Source organism: Salvelinus alpinus, chromosome 13 (assembly GCF_045679555.1).
Source record: "Salvelinus alpinus chromosome 13, SLU_Salpinus.1, whole genome shotgun sequence".
NCBI classification, from domain to species: domain Eukaryota; kingdom Metazoa; phylum Chordata; class Actinopteri; order Salmoniformes; family Salmonidae; genus Salvelinus; species Salvelinus alpinus.
Window position 1 is genome coordinate 49,997,885 of NC_092098.1, and position 12,615 is coordinate 50,010,499.

Below are 12,615 nucleotides of genomic sequence, written 5' to 3' on the forward strand. Positions count from 1 at the left end.
TTCTGGGTGTTGCATCTGTATATCGCTCAAGTGAGAGTTTGTCACGACCTCCACCGAAGTCGGTCCCTCTCCTTGTTCGGGCGGCGTTCGGCGGTCGACGTCACCGGCCTTCTAGCCATCGCCGATCCTCTTTTCATTTTCCATTTGTTTTGTCATTGTCTTACACACCTGGTTTCAATTCCCCAATTACTTGTTTATTATTTAACCCTCTGTTCCCCCATGTTTGTTTGTGAGTAATTGTTTATTCTATTGCGGTCCATATTTGTGGCCTTGTATTTTATTACGACGTGTATTGTGATATATTTGAGTAAAATTACTTTCATTACTCATATCTGCTGTCCTGCGCCTGACTCATCTCACCAGCTACACACAGACGCTTTACAGGGTTTGTCTAGTAGTGCCGAGGCACATACCACTGTGACATTCTTGTTGTGTGTGTGTGTCTCTCAGTTGGACCCGTGGGTGACCCAAGATGGCTGTGACCCCTTACCTCTAGAGGAGGAACACTGTACCGTGGTGGAGGTCACTGAGGAGGAGGTGCAGAACTCTGTCAAGTTTGTCCCCAGCCTTTCTGCTGTGGTAAGGAGCCTAAAGGAGCCTGAAGAGTGTGTGTGTGTGTGTGTGTGTGTGTGTGTGTGTGTGTGTGTGTGTGTGTGTGTGTGTGTGTGTGTGTGTGTGTGTGTGTGTGTGTGTGTGTGTGTGTGTGTGTGTGTGTGTGTGTGTGTGTGTGTGTGTGTGTGTGTTTTAGGTGAGTGACTGTGCATCATCTGACCGTGTGTGTGTATTCAGATCCTGGTGAAGGCCATGCTGCGGAAGAGGTCGTTCGGTAACCCCTTTGAGTGTCCCAGAAGTAGAGAGGAGAGGTCCATGTCTGCACCTGGCAACCTGTTAATGTGAGTACTGTACTACAGTACTGTGCTACAGCTCCAACACCAGACTGCCAGGTTATCAGTCACACACCAACAACTTCTTCTACACACCTGCTGCTTGCGTAAAACACCCAATAACATATAACCCAAACCCCCCCATTTTCCCTAACTCCTAAACCTAACTCCTAAACCTAACTCCTAAACCTAACTCCTAAACCTAACTCCTAAACCTAACTCCTAACCCTAACTCTTAACCCTAACTCCTAACCCTAACTCCTAACTCCTAAACCTAACTCCTAACTCCTAACCCTAACTCCTAACCCTAACTCCTAACCCTAACTCCTAAACCTAACTCCTAACCCTAACTCCTAACCCTAACTCCTAACCCTAACTCCTAACTCCTAAACCTAACTCCTAAACCTAACTCCTAAACCTAACTCCTAAACCTAACTCCTAAACCTAACTCCTAAACCTAACTCCTAAACCTAACTCCTAAACCTAACTCCTAAACCTAACTCCTAACTCCTAAACCTAACTCCTAACCCCTAACTCCTAACCCCTAACCCCTAAACCTAACTCCTAAACCTAACTCCTAAACCTAACTCCTAAACCTAACTCCTAAACCTAACTCCTAACCCTAACTCCTAACCCTAAACCTAAACCTAACTCCTAACCCTAAACCTAACTCCAAACCCTAAACCTAACTCCAAACCCTAAACCTAACTCCTAACCCTAAACCTAACTCCTAACCCTAAACCTAACTCCTAACCCTAAACCTAACTCCTAACCCTAAACCTAACTCCTGACCCTAAACCTAACCCCTAAGATTAAAATAGCCTTTGTCCTCATGGGGATGTGGGAAATGTTCCCACATGGGATCATTTTCCTTGTTTTACTATCCTTCTGGGGCCTTTTGGGGATTTTAGGTCCCCACAAGGATAGAAGAACCCACACACACACACACACACACACACACACACACACACACACACACACACACACACACACACACACACACACACACACCGTCCCCCTCTGAGAGCAGGAAAACCAGTCACCTGGAGCTGCCAATTTGCGTTGCCATAGTATCACAATCCAGGGACAATATCTTACAGTATGCTTCTGTTTCTTTCTCTCTGTTTTCCATCTAATTCTCTTTGTCTTTCTCTCTATTTTCCATCTAATTCTCTTTGTCTTTCTGTTTTCCATCTAATTCTCTCTGTCTTTCTCTCTGGTTTCCATCTAATTCTCTTTGTCTTTCTCTCTATTTTCCATCTAATTCTCTTTGTCTTTCTGTTTTCCATCTAATTCTCTCTGTCTTTCTCTCTGGTTTCCATCTAATTCTCTGTCTTTCTGTCTATTTTCCATCTAATTCTCTCTGTCTTTCTCTCTATTTTCCATCTAATTCTCTCTGTCTTTCTCTCTGGTTTCCATCTAATTCTCTGTCTTTCTGTCTATTTTCCATCTAATTCTCTCTGTCTTTCTCTCTATTTTCCATCTAATTCTCTTTGTCTTTCTGTTTTCCATCTAATTCTCTCTGTCTTTCTCTATGTTTTCCATCTAATTCTCGTTGTCTTTCTCTCTGTTTTCCATCTAATTCTCTTTGTCTTCACGCTGCTAGCTCCGGTTTAATCAAGAGTTTGCAAGTATGTTTTTTTGTTATTTTGTATATATTTACTATCCCTTTGGAACAGTGAACCTTAGAGAATAAATAAGAAACCTGCACGCTGCTCTTGATAGTATCACTGCTTTATGAATCGGCTTCAAGGCCTTCCTCAGAGTTTTTTTTCTCATTTATTTTTATTACCATGCACCTGCAACAAAGATAGCTCAAATGTGTGAGTGTCTTTTTGAATTTTGAATAGTAAACCTTTGGAATACATTGGGCAAATTGTAACCGTTGAAAGTCACACCAGACTATCGCCAGGTGATCTCTCGTTAAACTATCAATACGCTCAAATGTAATCCTACTTCATGAGCAGAGTAAGGGTTATTTAGTCCTACTTTAAGAGCAGACTATGGGTGATTTAGTTCTACTTTATGAGCAGACTAAGGGTGATTTAATCCTACTTCATGAGCAGACTAAGGGTGATTTAGTCCTACGTCATGAGCAGCCTAAGGGGTGATTTAGTTCTACTTTATGAACTGACTAAGGGGTGATTTAGTCCTACTTCATGAGCAGACTAAGCATGATTTAGTCCTACTTTATGAACAGACTAAGGGGTGATTTAGTCCTAATTTATGAACAGACTAAGGGGTGATTTAGTCCTACTTTATGAACAGACTAAGGGTGATTTAGTTTTACTTTATGAACAGACTAAGGGGTGATTTAGTTCTACTTTAAGAAGATACTAAGGGGTGATTTAGTCCTACTTTATGAACAGACTAAGGGTGATTTAGTCCTACTTTATGAACAGACTAAGGGGTGATTTAGTTCTACTTTAAGAAGAGACTAAGGGGTGATTTAGTTATACTTTAAGAACAGACTAAGGGGTGATTTTGTCCTACTTTATGAGCAGACTAAGGGGTGATTTAGTCCTACTTTATGAACAGACTAAGGGTGATTTAGTCCTACTTTATGAACAGACTAAGGGGTGATTTAGTCCTATTTTATGAGCAGACTAAGGGGTGATTTTGTTCTACTTTATGAACAGACTAAGGGGTGATTTAGTCCTACTTTATGAGCAAACTAAGGGGTGATTTAGTCCTACTTTATGAGCAGACTAAGGGGTGATTTAGTTCTACTTTATGAGCAGACTAATGGTGATTTAGACCTACTTTATGAACAGACTAAGGGGTGATTTAGTCCTACTTTATGAACAGACTAAGGGGTGATTTAGTCCTACTTTATGAGCAGACTAAGGGGTGATTTAGTACTACTTTATGAGCAGACTAAGGGGTGATTTAGTCCTACTTTATGAGCAGACTAAGGGGTGATTTAGTTCTACTTTATGAGCAGACTAAGGGGTGATTTAGTTCTACTTTATGAGCAGACTAAGGGGTGATTTAGTTCTACTTTATGAACAGACTAAGGGGTGATTTAGTTTTACTTTATGAGCAGACTAAGGGGTGATTTAGTTCTACTTTATGAGCAGACTAAGGGGTGATTTAGTTCTACTTTATGAACAGACTAAGGGGTGATTTAGTTCTACTTTATGAACAGACTAAGGGGTGATTTAGTCCTACTTTATGAACAGACTAAGGGGTGATTTAGTTCTACTTTATGAACAGACTAAGGGGTGATTTAGTCCTACTTTATGAGCAGACTAAGGGGTGATTTAGTTCTACTTTATGAACAGACTAAGGGGTGATTTAGTCCTACTTTATGAACAGACTAAGGGGTGATTTAGTCCTACTTTATGAACAGACTAAGGGGTGATTTAGTACTACTTTATGAGCAGACTAAGGGGTGATTTAGTCCTACTTTATGAGCAGACTAAGGGGTGATTTAGTCCTACTTTATGAGCAGACTAAGGGGTGATTTAGTCCTGCTTTATGAGCAGACTAAGGGGTGATTTAGTCCTACTTTATGAACAGACTAAGGGGTGATTTAGTCCTACTTTATGAGCAGACTAAGGGGTGATTTAGTCCTACTTTATGAACAGACTAAGGGGTGATTTAGTCCTACTTTATGAACAGACTAAGGGGTGATTTAGTCCTACTTTATGAGCAGACTAAGGGGTGATTTAGTCCTACTTTATGAGCAGACTAAGGGGTGATTTAGTCCTACTTTATGAACAGACTAAGGGGTGATTTATCTATTTGACAATTAACAATAAAGTATTTCCTCATTTACCACATCAGATCTACTGTGGAAATGTACCCGACACGTATGAACAGAAAATACATGTTGATGGTGTTAGGTTCTAATTATCAGAGTAACAACCCGACAGACACTATGGAAGCTTAAACCAAGTTTATTCGTCCATTGGGTCAATACAGTTGCATCAGACGACCACATATTCACTCAAGCACTGTTATTTCACTATGCTGAGTCTCCTCCTACACATCTGAACAGCCAATGCATCTCTGTTGCTAGACAGAACCTTAGCGATATCTGTTCTTCCTCACTTCATCTGACATGACCTCTGCCCCAAAGTGCTCACTCCTCCCCAACTCAAGGCTGTTATGGTGACTGGTAGCAGACTGTGTGTCTTCTCCTCCCAGAGGATCCCTCCCATAGGATCCCTGATGGCTAACAATAACATATCCTGACATGATGTAAACGTTATACATTACCCTCTCTTCCTCAGTGACATGAATAATTATATTTCATAAACTCAGAACCAAACAATGGTATAGCCTACTCATAATATTGTATTCCTTTCCAGTTTATTTAATCCATTAAATATAACTGTCTTTAAAATACAATTATCAAGATCATGGCTATTCTCATCAAGATCATGGGTAAAATATCTCTGGACAGTCCATATTAAGCATTGCCTCACGTCGGATGGCGTCACTCCTACACGACACTCGTGCCTCGACAGGTCTGTCTTGTAGGACGTGGAACTCATCTCTAAAAAGGCTGATCCGCCTAACACTAGTTGTGAAAATTGCTCCCCTCTCAGTAGCTATGACACTCTGGCTACTATGTTAAACCTGCTCCAGCTAGCAGCCTATCGCATGCTTGTTTGAATGGCCATACGGTAGCTAGCTAGTTTGCCAGGTCGTTGATGAAGTTGTACGGCACCAAAGTTATGGGACTGTTCTCAGAAATCAGCATGTATCTGACTCTGACAGCTGGCACTGTGCCTCGCTATGGTCTTTATTTTACTCTTATTATTATCTATCCTGATGCCTAGTCACTTTACCCTGCCTTCATGTACATATCTACCTCAAATACCTTATTATTATCTGTCCTGATGCCTGGTCACTTTACCCTGCCTTCATGTACATATCTACCTCAAATACCTTATTATTATCTATCCTGATGCCTAGTCACTTTACCCTGCCTTCATGTACATGTCTACCTCAAATACCTTATTATTATCTATCCTGATGTCTAGTCACTTTACCCTGCATTCATGTACATATCTACCTCAAATACCTTATTATTATCTATCCTGATGTCTAGTCACTTTACCCTGCCTTCATGTACATATCTACCTCAAATACCTTATTATTATCTGTCCTGATGTCTAGTCACTTTACCCTGCCTTCATGTACATATCTACCTCAAATACCTTATTATTATCTGTCCTGATGTCTAGTCACTTTACCCTGCCTTCATGTACATATCTACCTCAAATACCTTATTAGTATCTATCCTGATGCCTAGTCACTTTACCCTGCCTTCATGTACATATCTACCTCAAATACCTTATTATTATCTATCCTGATGTCTAGTCACTTTACCCTGCCTTCATGTACATATCTACCTCAAATACCTTATTATTATCTATCCTGATGCCTAGTCACTTTACCCTGCCTTCATGTACATATCTACCTCTAATACCTTATTATTATCTATCCTGATGACTAGTCATTTTACCCTGCCTTCATGTACATATCTACCTCAAATACCTTATTATTATCTATCCTGATGTCTAGTCACTTTACCCTGCCTTCATGTACATATCTACCTCAAATACCTTATTATTATCTGTCCTGATGTCTAGTCACTTTACCCTGCCTTCATGTACATATCTACCTCAAATACCTTATTATTATCTATCCTGATGCCAAGTCACTTTACCCTGCCTTCATGTACATATCTACCTCAAATACCTTATTATTATCTGTCCTGATGTCTAGTCACTTTACCCTGCCTTCATGTACATATCTACCTCAAATACCTTATTATTATCTGTCCTGATGTCTAGTCACTTTACCCTGCCTTCATGTACATATCTACCTCAAATACCTTATTATTATCTATCCTGATGCCTGGTCACTTTACCCTGCCTTCATGTACATATCTACCTCAAATACCTTATTATTATCTATCCTGATGCCTGGTCACTTTACCCTACCTTCATGTACATATCTACCTCAAATACCTTATTATTATCTGTCCTGATGTCTAGTCACTTTACCCTGCCTTCATGTACATATCTACCTCAAATACCGTATTATTATCTATCCTGATGTCTAGTCACTTTACCCTGCCTTCATGTACATATCTACCTCAAATACCTTATTATTATCTATCCTGATGTCTAGTCACTTTACCCTGCCTTCATGTACATATCTACCTCCAATACCTTATTATTATCTATCCTGATGTCTAGTCACTTTACCCTACCTTCATGTACATATCTACCTCAAATACCTTATTATTATCTATCCTGATGCCTGGTCACTTTACCCTACCTTCATGTACATATCTACCTCAAATACCTTATTATTATCTATCCTGATGCTTAGTCACTTTACCCTGCCTTCATGTACATATCTACCTCAAATACCTTATTATTATCTATCCTGATGTCTAGTCACTTTACCCTGCCTTCATGTACATATCTACCTCAAATACCTTATTATTATCTATCCTGATGTCTAGTCACTTTACCCTGCCTTCATGTACATATCTACCTCAAATACCTTATTATTATCTATCCTGATGTCTAGTCACTTTACCCTGCCTTCATGTACATATCTACCTCAAATACCGTATTATTATCTATCCTGATGTCTAGTCACTTTACCCTGCCTTCATGTACATATCTACCTCAAATACCTTATTATTATCTGTCCTGATGTCTAGTCACTTTACCCTGCCTTCATGTACATATCTACCTCAAATACCTTATTATTATCTATCCTGATGTCTAGTCACATGACCCTGCCTTCATGTACTGTACAGCTGTTAGTTACTATGTTGGGGATTTATTTTTTACTCTGCATCGTTGGGCAAGGTTTGTAAGAACGCATTTCACTGTGATGTCTACACCAGTTCTATCCGGCGCATGTGATGAATATAATTTGATTTGGCTACTTTGTAACATTTGACCAAAGCGATGACATCACAGAGCGGCTTTGCTGTAGAACTTCGGGTGCACTAATCACGGCAGAACAGATGTCATGACAACTCATTTGTGTATTAGCTAGAACTTCACTACACTAGCTAGCTAGCTAGAGGGAGTATTCAGCATTGAGTGTGTGAACTGGTGTTGGTAGCATCGCTACCTGTCGCTTCCTGTGGACTGATTTGAGACGGGTTCAGCCAGCAGGAAGACACTAGCTAGTTAACCTCGTTAGCTAGATTATATGTGTATATGTTATATTTCTATAACTACTGATTCTATCACCACAAAACACCTTAGCTAGATTTGGAATTAGGTAGTGAATCAAATCAAATCAAGTTTATTTTATATAGCCCTTCGTACATCAGCTAATATCTCGAAGTGCTGTACAGAAACCCAGCCTAAAACCCCAAACAGCAAGCAATGCAGGTGTAGAAGCACGGTGGCTAGGAAAAACTCCCTAGAAAGGCCAAAACCTAGGAAGAAACCTAGAGAGGAACCAGGCTATGAGGGGTGGCCAGTCCTCTTCTGGCTGTGCCGGGTGGAGATTATAACAGAAGAAGACTTGCTCATGAAAACGTCAATATTAACTCTCGGTTTATCGTTTTTTTTGGTCAGATTAACTCTTTTGAGGATGAAAGGGGGTTCAGGGGACGATGTCACCTTGGTAACATTTTCGAATGTTAGGAGAGCATATTGTAGCCAAACTTCTTTTTAGCTATCCCATGAGTGTTTGCAAATTTTCAGACAGATCAGTGTAGACGGACGTCTGACGTGAGACGATGGGTATTTAAGGTGAAACGTTTGAATTAAATATACAGTTGAAGTTGGAAGTTTACATACACTTAGTTTGGAGTCATTAAAACTCGTTTTTCAACCACTCCACAAATGTATTTTTAAAACAAACTATAGTTTTGGCAAGTTGGTTAGGACATCTACATCTTCCTAGCTTCCTGCCTTCTAGGGAGTTTTTCCCAGCCACTGTGCATCTGCCTCTGCATTGCGTGCTCTTTGGGGGGGCTCCCGAGTGGTGCACTGGTCTAAGACACATCTCAGTGCAAGAGGCGCTACTGCAGCACCGGGCTCGAATCCAGGCTGCATCACATTGACCGTGATTGGGAATCCCATAGGGCAATTGGCCCAGCGTCGTCCGGGTTTGGATGGGGTAGGCCGTCATTGTAAATAAGAATTTGTTCTCAACTGACTTGCCTAGTTAAATAAAGGTTAAATATATTTTGGGGGTTTCTGGGTATTTTTAAAGCACTTTGTGACGACTGCTGATGTAAAAAGGTCTTTATAAACTACATGTAACTGATTTATTGACTGACACTGATAACAAATGGACTCTTTCAGGCACAGATCTAGGATCAGCAGCTTGCCCTTCACAATGCCTAACCGTTAGGGAAAAACAATGAAGCTGACCTGACCAGTGTCCAGGGCCAACTGACTCTGGGATGAGTGGAGTGAGGCTCAATGGCTGCTCCATCACCCTCTGACCTCCTGACCTCAGTCTCCGACCTCTGACCCTTTGTCCATTTTCTCCCCCCGCTCTATCTGCTGCAGGGATGTGTGGCCGTTCCGCCACTCTTTAAAACTCCACCCCTCTCTAAGGTAAATTTGTGTGGTCACTGGTCCGGCGACGTTGTCTGTCAAAACTCGGAACCACCCCTCACCCATTGGGGTTCCTTCATTGGGCAAATGTTTTTCCCCCAACTGTCACTCAATGGTCTCCAACTCTCATCTCCCTAAGTTACACATCACATGTTGTTGTCACCATTGCTGTATGTTGTAATTTTTGTGGTGTTTCTTCGCTTCCTCATTGTGATGACATTAGGTGGCTCCCGTTTCTCTCCACGTGTATGATAAGAGACTGAATGTAGACTTTGACTAATTTCTCTCTCTCTCTCTCTCTCTCTCTCTCTCTCTCTCTCTCTCTCTCTCTCTCTCTCTCTCTCTCTCTCTCTCTCTCTCTCTCTCTCTCTCTCTCTCTCTCTCTCTCTCTCTCTCTCTCTCTCTCTCTCTCTCTGTCTCTCTCTCTCTCTCAGGAAGGGCAGCAGTGGCGAGGGCAGTAGGGAGGGAGAGCTAGAAGACCTGGATGAAGATGAACCCTCTTCTCCAATCAGCACAGCCCGGCTTAGCTCCACACAGGCCTCTGAGCCACCTCCTCCCCTTTAAGAACTATATGCCCTTCCCCTTTAAACCCCCATCTGTGCATTGCCTCTCTCCTTTTAAATCAATAATGCACTCCACTCTTATATTCGTGTCCCTTCCCCTTTATCCTTCCCTGATCTCACCTCACTCCGTCATCGTGTGTAATTACCCAAAGAAACACAGAGAACTCTGACAGCACAGGAGACAATACACTGGACCACCGCCTTCATAGGTTGTTCACTGGTAAACTCAAGACTACTGGAATCTCTACTGTCTGTCTGTCTGTCGCCATGATGTCACTGTGAAGAAGAGGACTTGCGTTTTGTTTTGTTATGTTTCGATGTCACAATGCATGATGAACGTCATCACCGTTCAGAGACTCTATTGAGGCATCCTTCACAGTCATGGACAATAGGTTCCCTAACAGCCTCTTGAGGCATCCTTCACAGTCATGGACAATAGCTGTCCTAACAGCCTCTTGAGGCATCCTTCACAGTCATGGACAATAGGTTCCCTAACAGCCTCTTGAGGCATCCTTCACAGTCATGGACAATAGGTGTCCTAAGAGTCTGCCTGACCAAAAGACTGGCGCATGCAGCTGTTATTATGACCCCTCCCACAGTTTAAAACGAGATGTAAACACAGGGCTTTTAACCACCTAACACAATCAATTGTTTAAATCTGCAGTGTTGTACATAGATCAGAAATGTGTGGGTCGGGATCATGTTGTTGTCTAGCGAGCTCACCCATACATGCTAAGCTGTCAACATAAACCTTCCACACACAGTGCCGTCAGAAGCCTTGTTGAACTGGTTGATTGGTTGTGACACATACACATTCACGCACGCACGCACGCACGCACACAGACAGACAGACACAGACAGACAGACACACACACACACACACACACACACACACACACACACACACACACACACACACACCCCTGGTGCTCCCCACAGGGTGCTGAGGCTTTGATTGGTTCCACAGATCAGCTACTTTGGTAATATTTACCCTGATAATTAACAGGAAATCAGCTTCCAGGAACCATTATTAGCATAACTCAAACACACACACACACACACACAGACGTAGGCATACACACACACAGACGTATGCATACACACACATAAACAGACACATACACACACCTCCGTTTGACCTCCAGTCGACAGGCCATGTTACAGGCTGTGATCTTGTCTTCATCTCTGTTGCTCTCGTCGTCTCCTCTAATGCATCCTACACTCTTCTCCCATGAACACTTTCTCCTTCTTCCATCACTGCTATATCTTACTCAGAAACCGTGTGTGTGTGTGTGTGTGTGTGTGTGTGTGATTGATCATCTCCCGTCGGGCTGTGCCGTAATCAGAGGCAGAGCAGCTTTCAGAACTTTAGTAGCTGTCATGGTGTGTTTCATTGTTTGGTTGTGAGTCGCACCAACAGCTGAAGAGAGGAGACTGTTAGTCACTCCGTCTGTCTGTCTGTCTGTGTCTCTCTCTCTCTCTCTCTCTGTATCTCTCTGTATCTCTCTGTATCTCTCTGTCTCTCTCTCTCTCTCTCTCTCTATCTCTCTCTCTCTCTCTCTCTCTCTCTCTCTCTCTCTCTCTCTCTCTCTCTATCTCTCTCTCTCTCTCTCTCTCTCTCTGTATCTCTCTCTCTCTCTCTTTTTCTCTCTCTGGAAGTGTGTTGTCACTTTCACAGCTCTGCCAGGGACCATTACAATATGGTGACTAGGAACACCACAAACAACAGCGTCTCTATATTCACAACAACACAATCCCCACATCTCTTCAGATTTGATGCAATTCTATTGTGCAAAACACTCCATTGAGGACTGATAGGAGATGGCGGCGGATACATGACGGGTCAATAGCACTTCTGAATTAAGCCTCTCAGGCCGGGATTCAATCCGATCGCCTCCTTTAGACTCTGCACCTTTCTTATTAAAGGCAATGTTCCCATGTTCGCGGTGACCACATTCATGTTAAACCGCTGCATATGTCGGCTCAATCAGAAATTACCTTTTAAATGTCGAGCTAACTAATAAAAGCAGATCTTGCCGCTGATTGGATAGAATGCCAGGGCTCCATTTCTGTCTGTGCACACGATCATAGAAAAGATGGACACAGTTTATTTACCTTTTAAAACATGTTCCCTATCATTTTAGTCATGCAACCTTGATATGCAGTATGGAACAGCTGATGATTTCAGGAGATCTGGGATTAATGCAGCTTTTAAAGGTTCACGTTTGTAACGTCACATGCTCAAGTACAGTGAAATGCCTTTCTTGCAACCTCTAAAACCAATCAATGTAGTAATCAATAACTGTGTGTGTGTGTGTGTGTGTGTGTGCAGGGCCCTGTCAGTGTGCATAGAGACAGTGAAAAAATAAAATCCAAGTGTCAACTCAGATAGTCGGTGTTATTTAGCAGTCGTATGTCTTGGGGATAGAAGCTGTTCTGGAGCCTGTTGGTGTCACCGGTACCGTGCGGAAGCAGAGAGAACAGTCTATGAGTTGGGTGGCTGGAGTCTTTGACGATTTTCCGGGCCTTCATTTCACACCACCTGATATAGAGGTACTGGATGGCAGGGGGCTCGGCCCCAGTGATGTGCTGGGCTAGCTGCAC

The 12,615-nt window shown here is 42.2% G+C and overlaps 1 protein-coding gene across 2 annotated transcripts in view; it reads left to right on the forward strand.

Annotated features, from left to right (window-relative positions):
• LOC139537862 (calcium/calmodulin-dependent protein kinase kinase 1-like) overlaps nucleotides 1-12,398 on the forward strand; it is a 128,018-nt gene extending 115,620 nt beyond the window's left edge. Inside the window, exons 15-18 of one of the 2 annotated variants that reach the window (XM_071339714.1) lie at nucleotides 451-579; nucleotides 790-893; nucleotides 9,401-9,448; nucleotides 9,883-12,398. In XM_071339714.1, coding sequence (XP_071195815.1) covers nucleotides 451-579; nucleotides 790-893; nucleotides 9,401-9,448; nucleotides 9,883-10,012 — 411 coding nt within the window. In that variant the 3' untranslated portion in view covers nucleotides 10,013-12,398. The remainder of the gene's footprint in view (nucleotides 1-450; nucleotides 580-789; nucleotides 894-9,400; nucleotides 9,449-9,882) is intronic. The other variant, XM_071339715.1, reaches the window with a different exon arrangement.
• The last annotated feature ends 217 nt before the right edge of the window (nucleotides 12,399-12,615 follow it).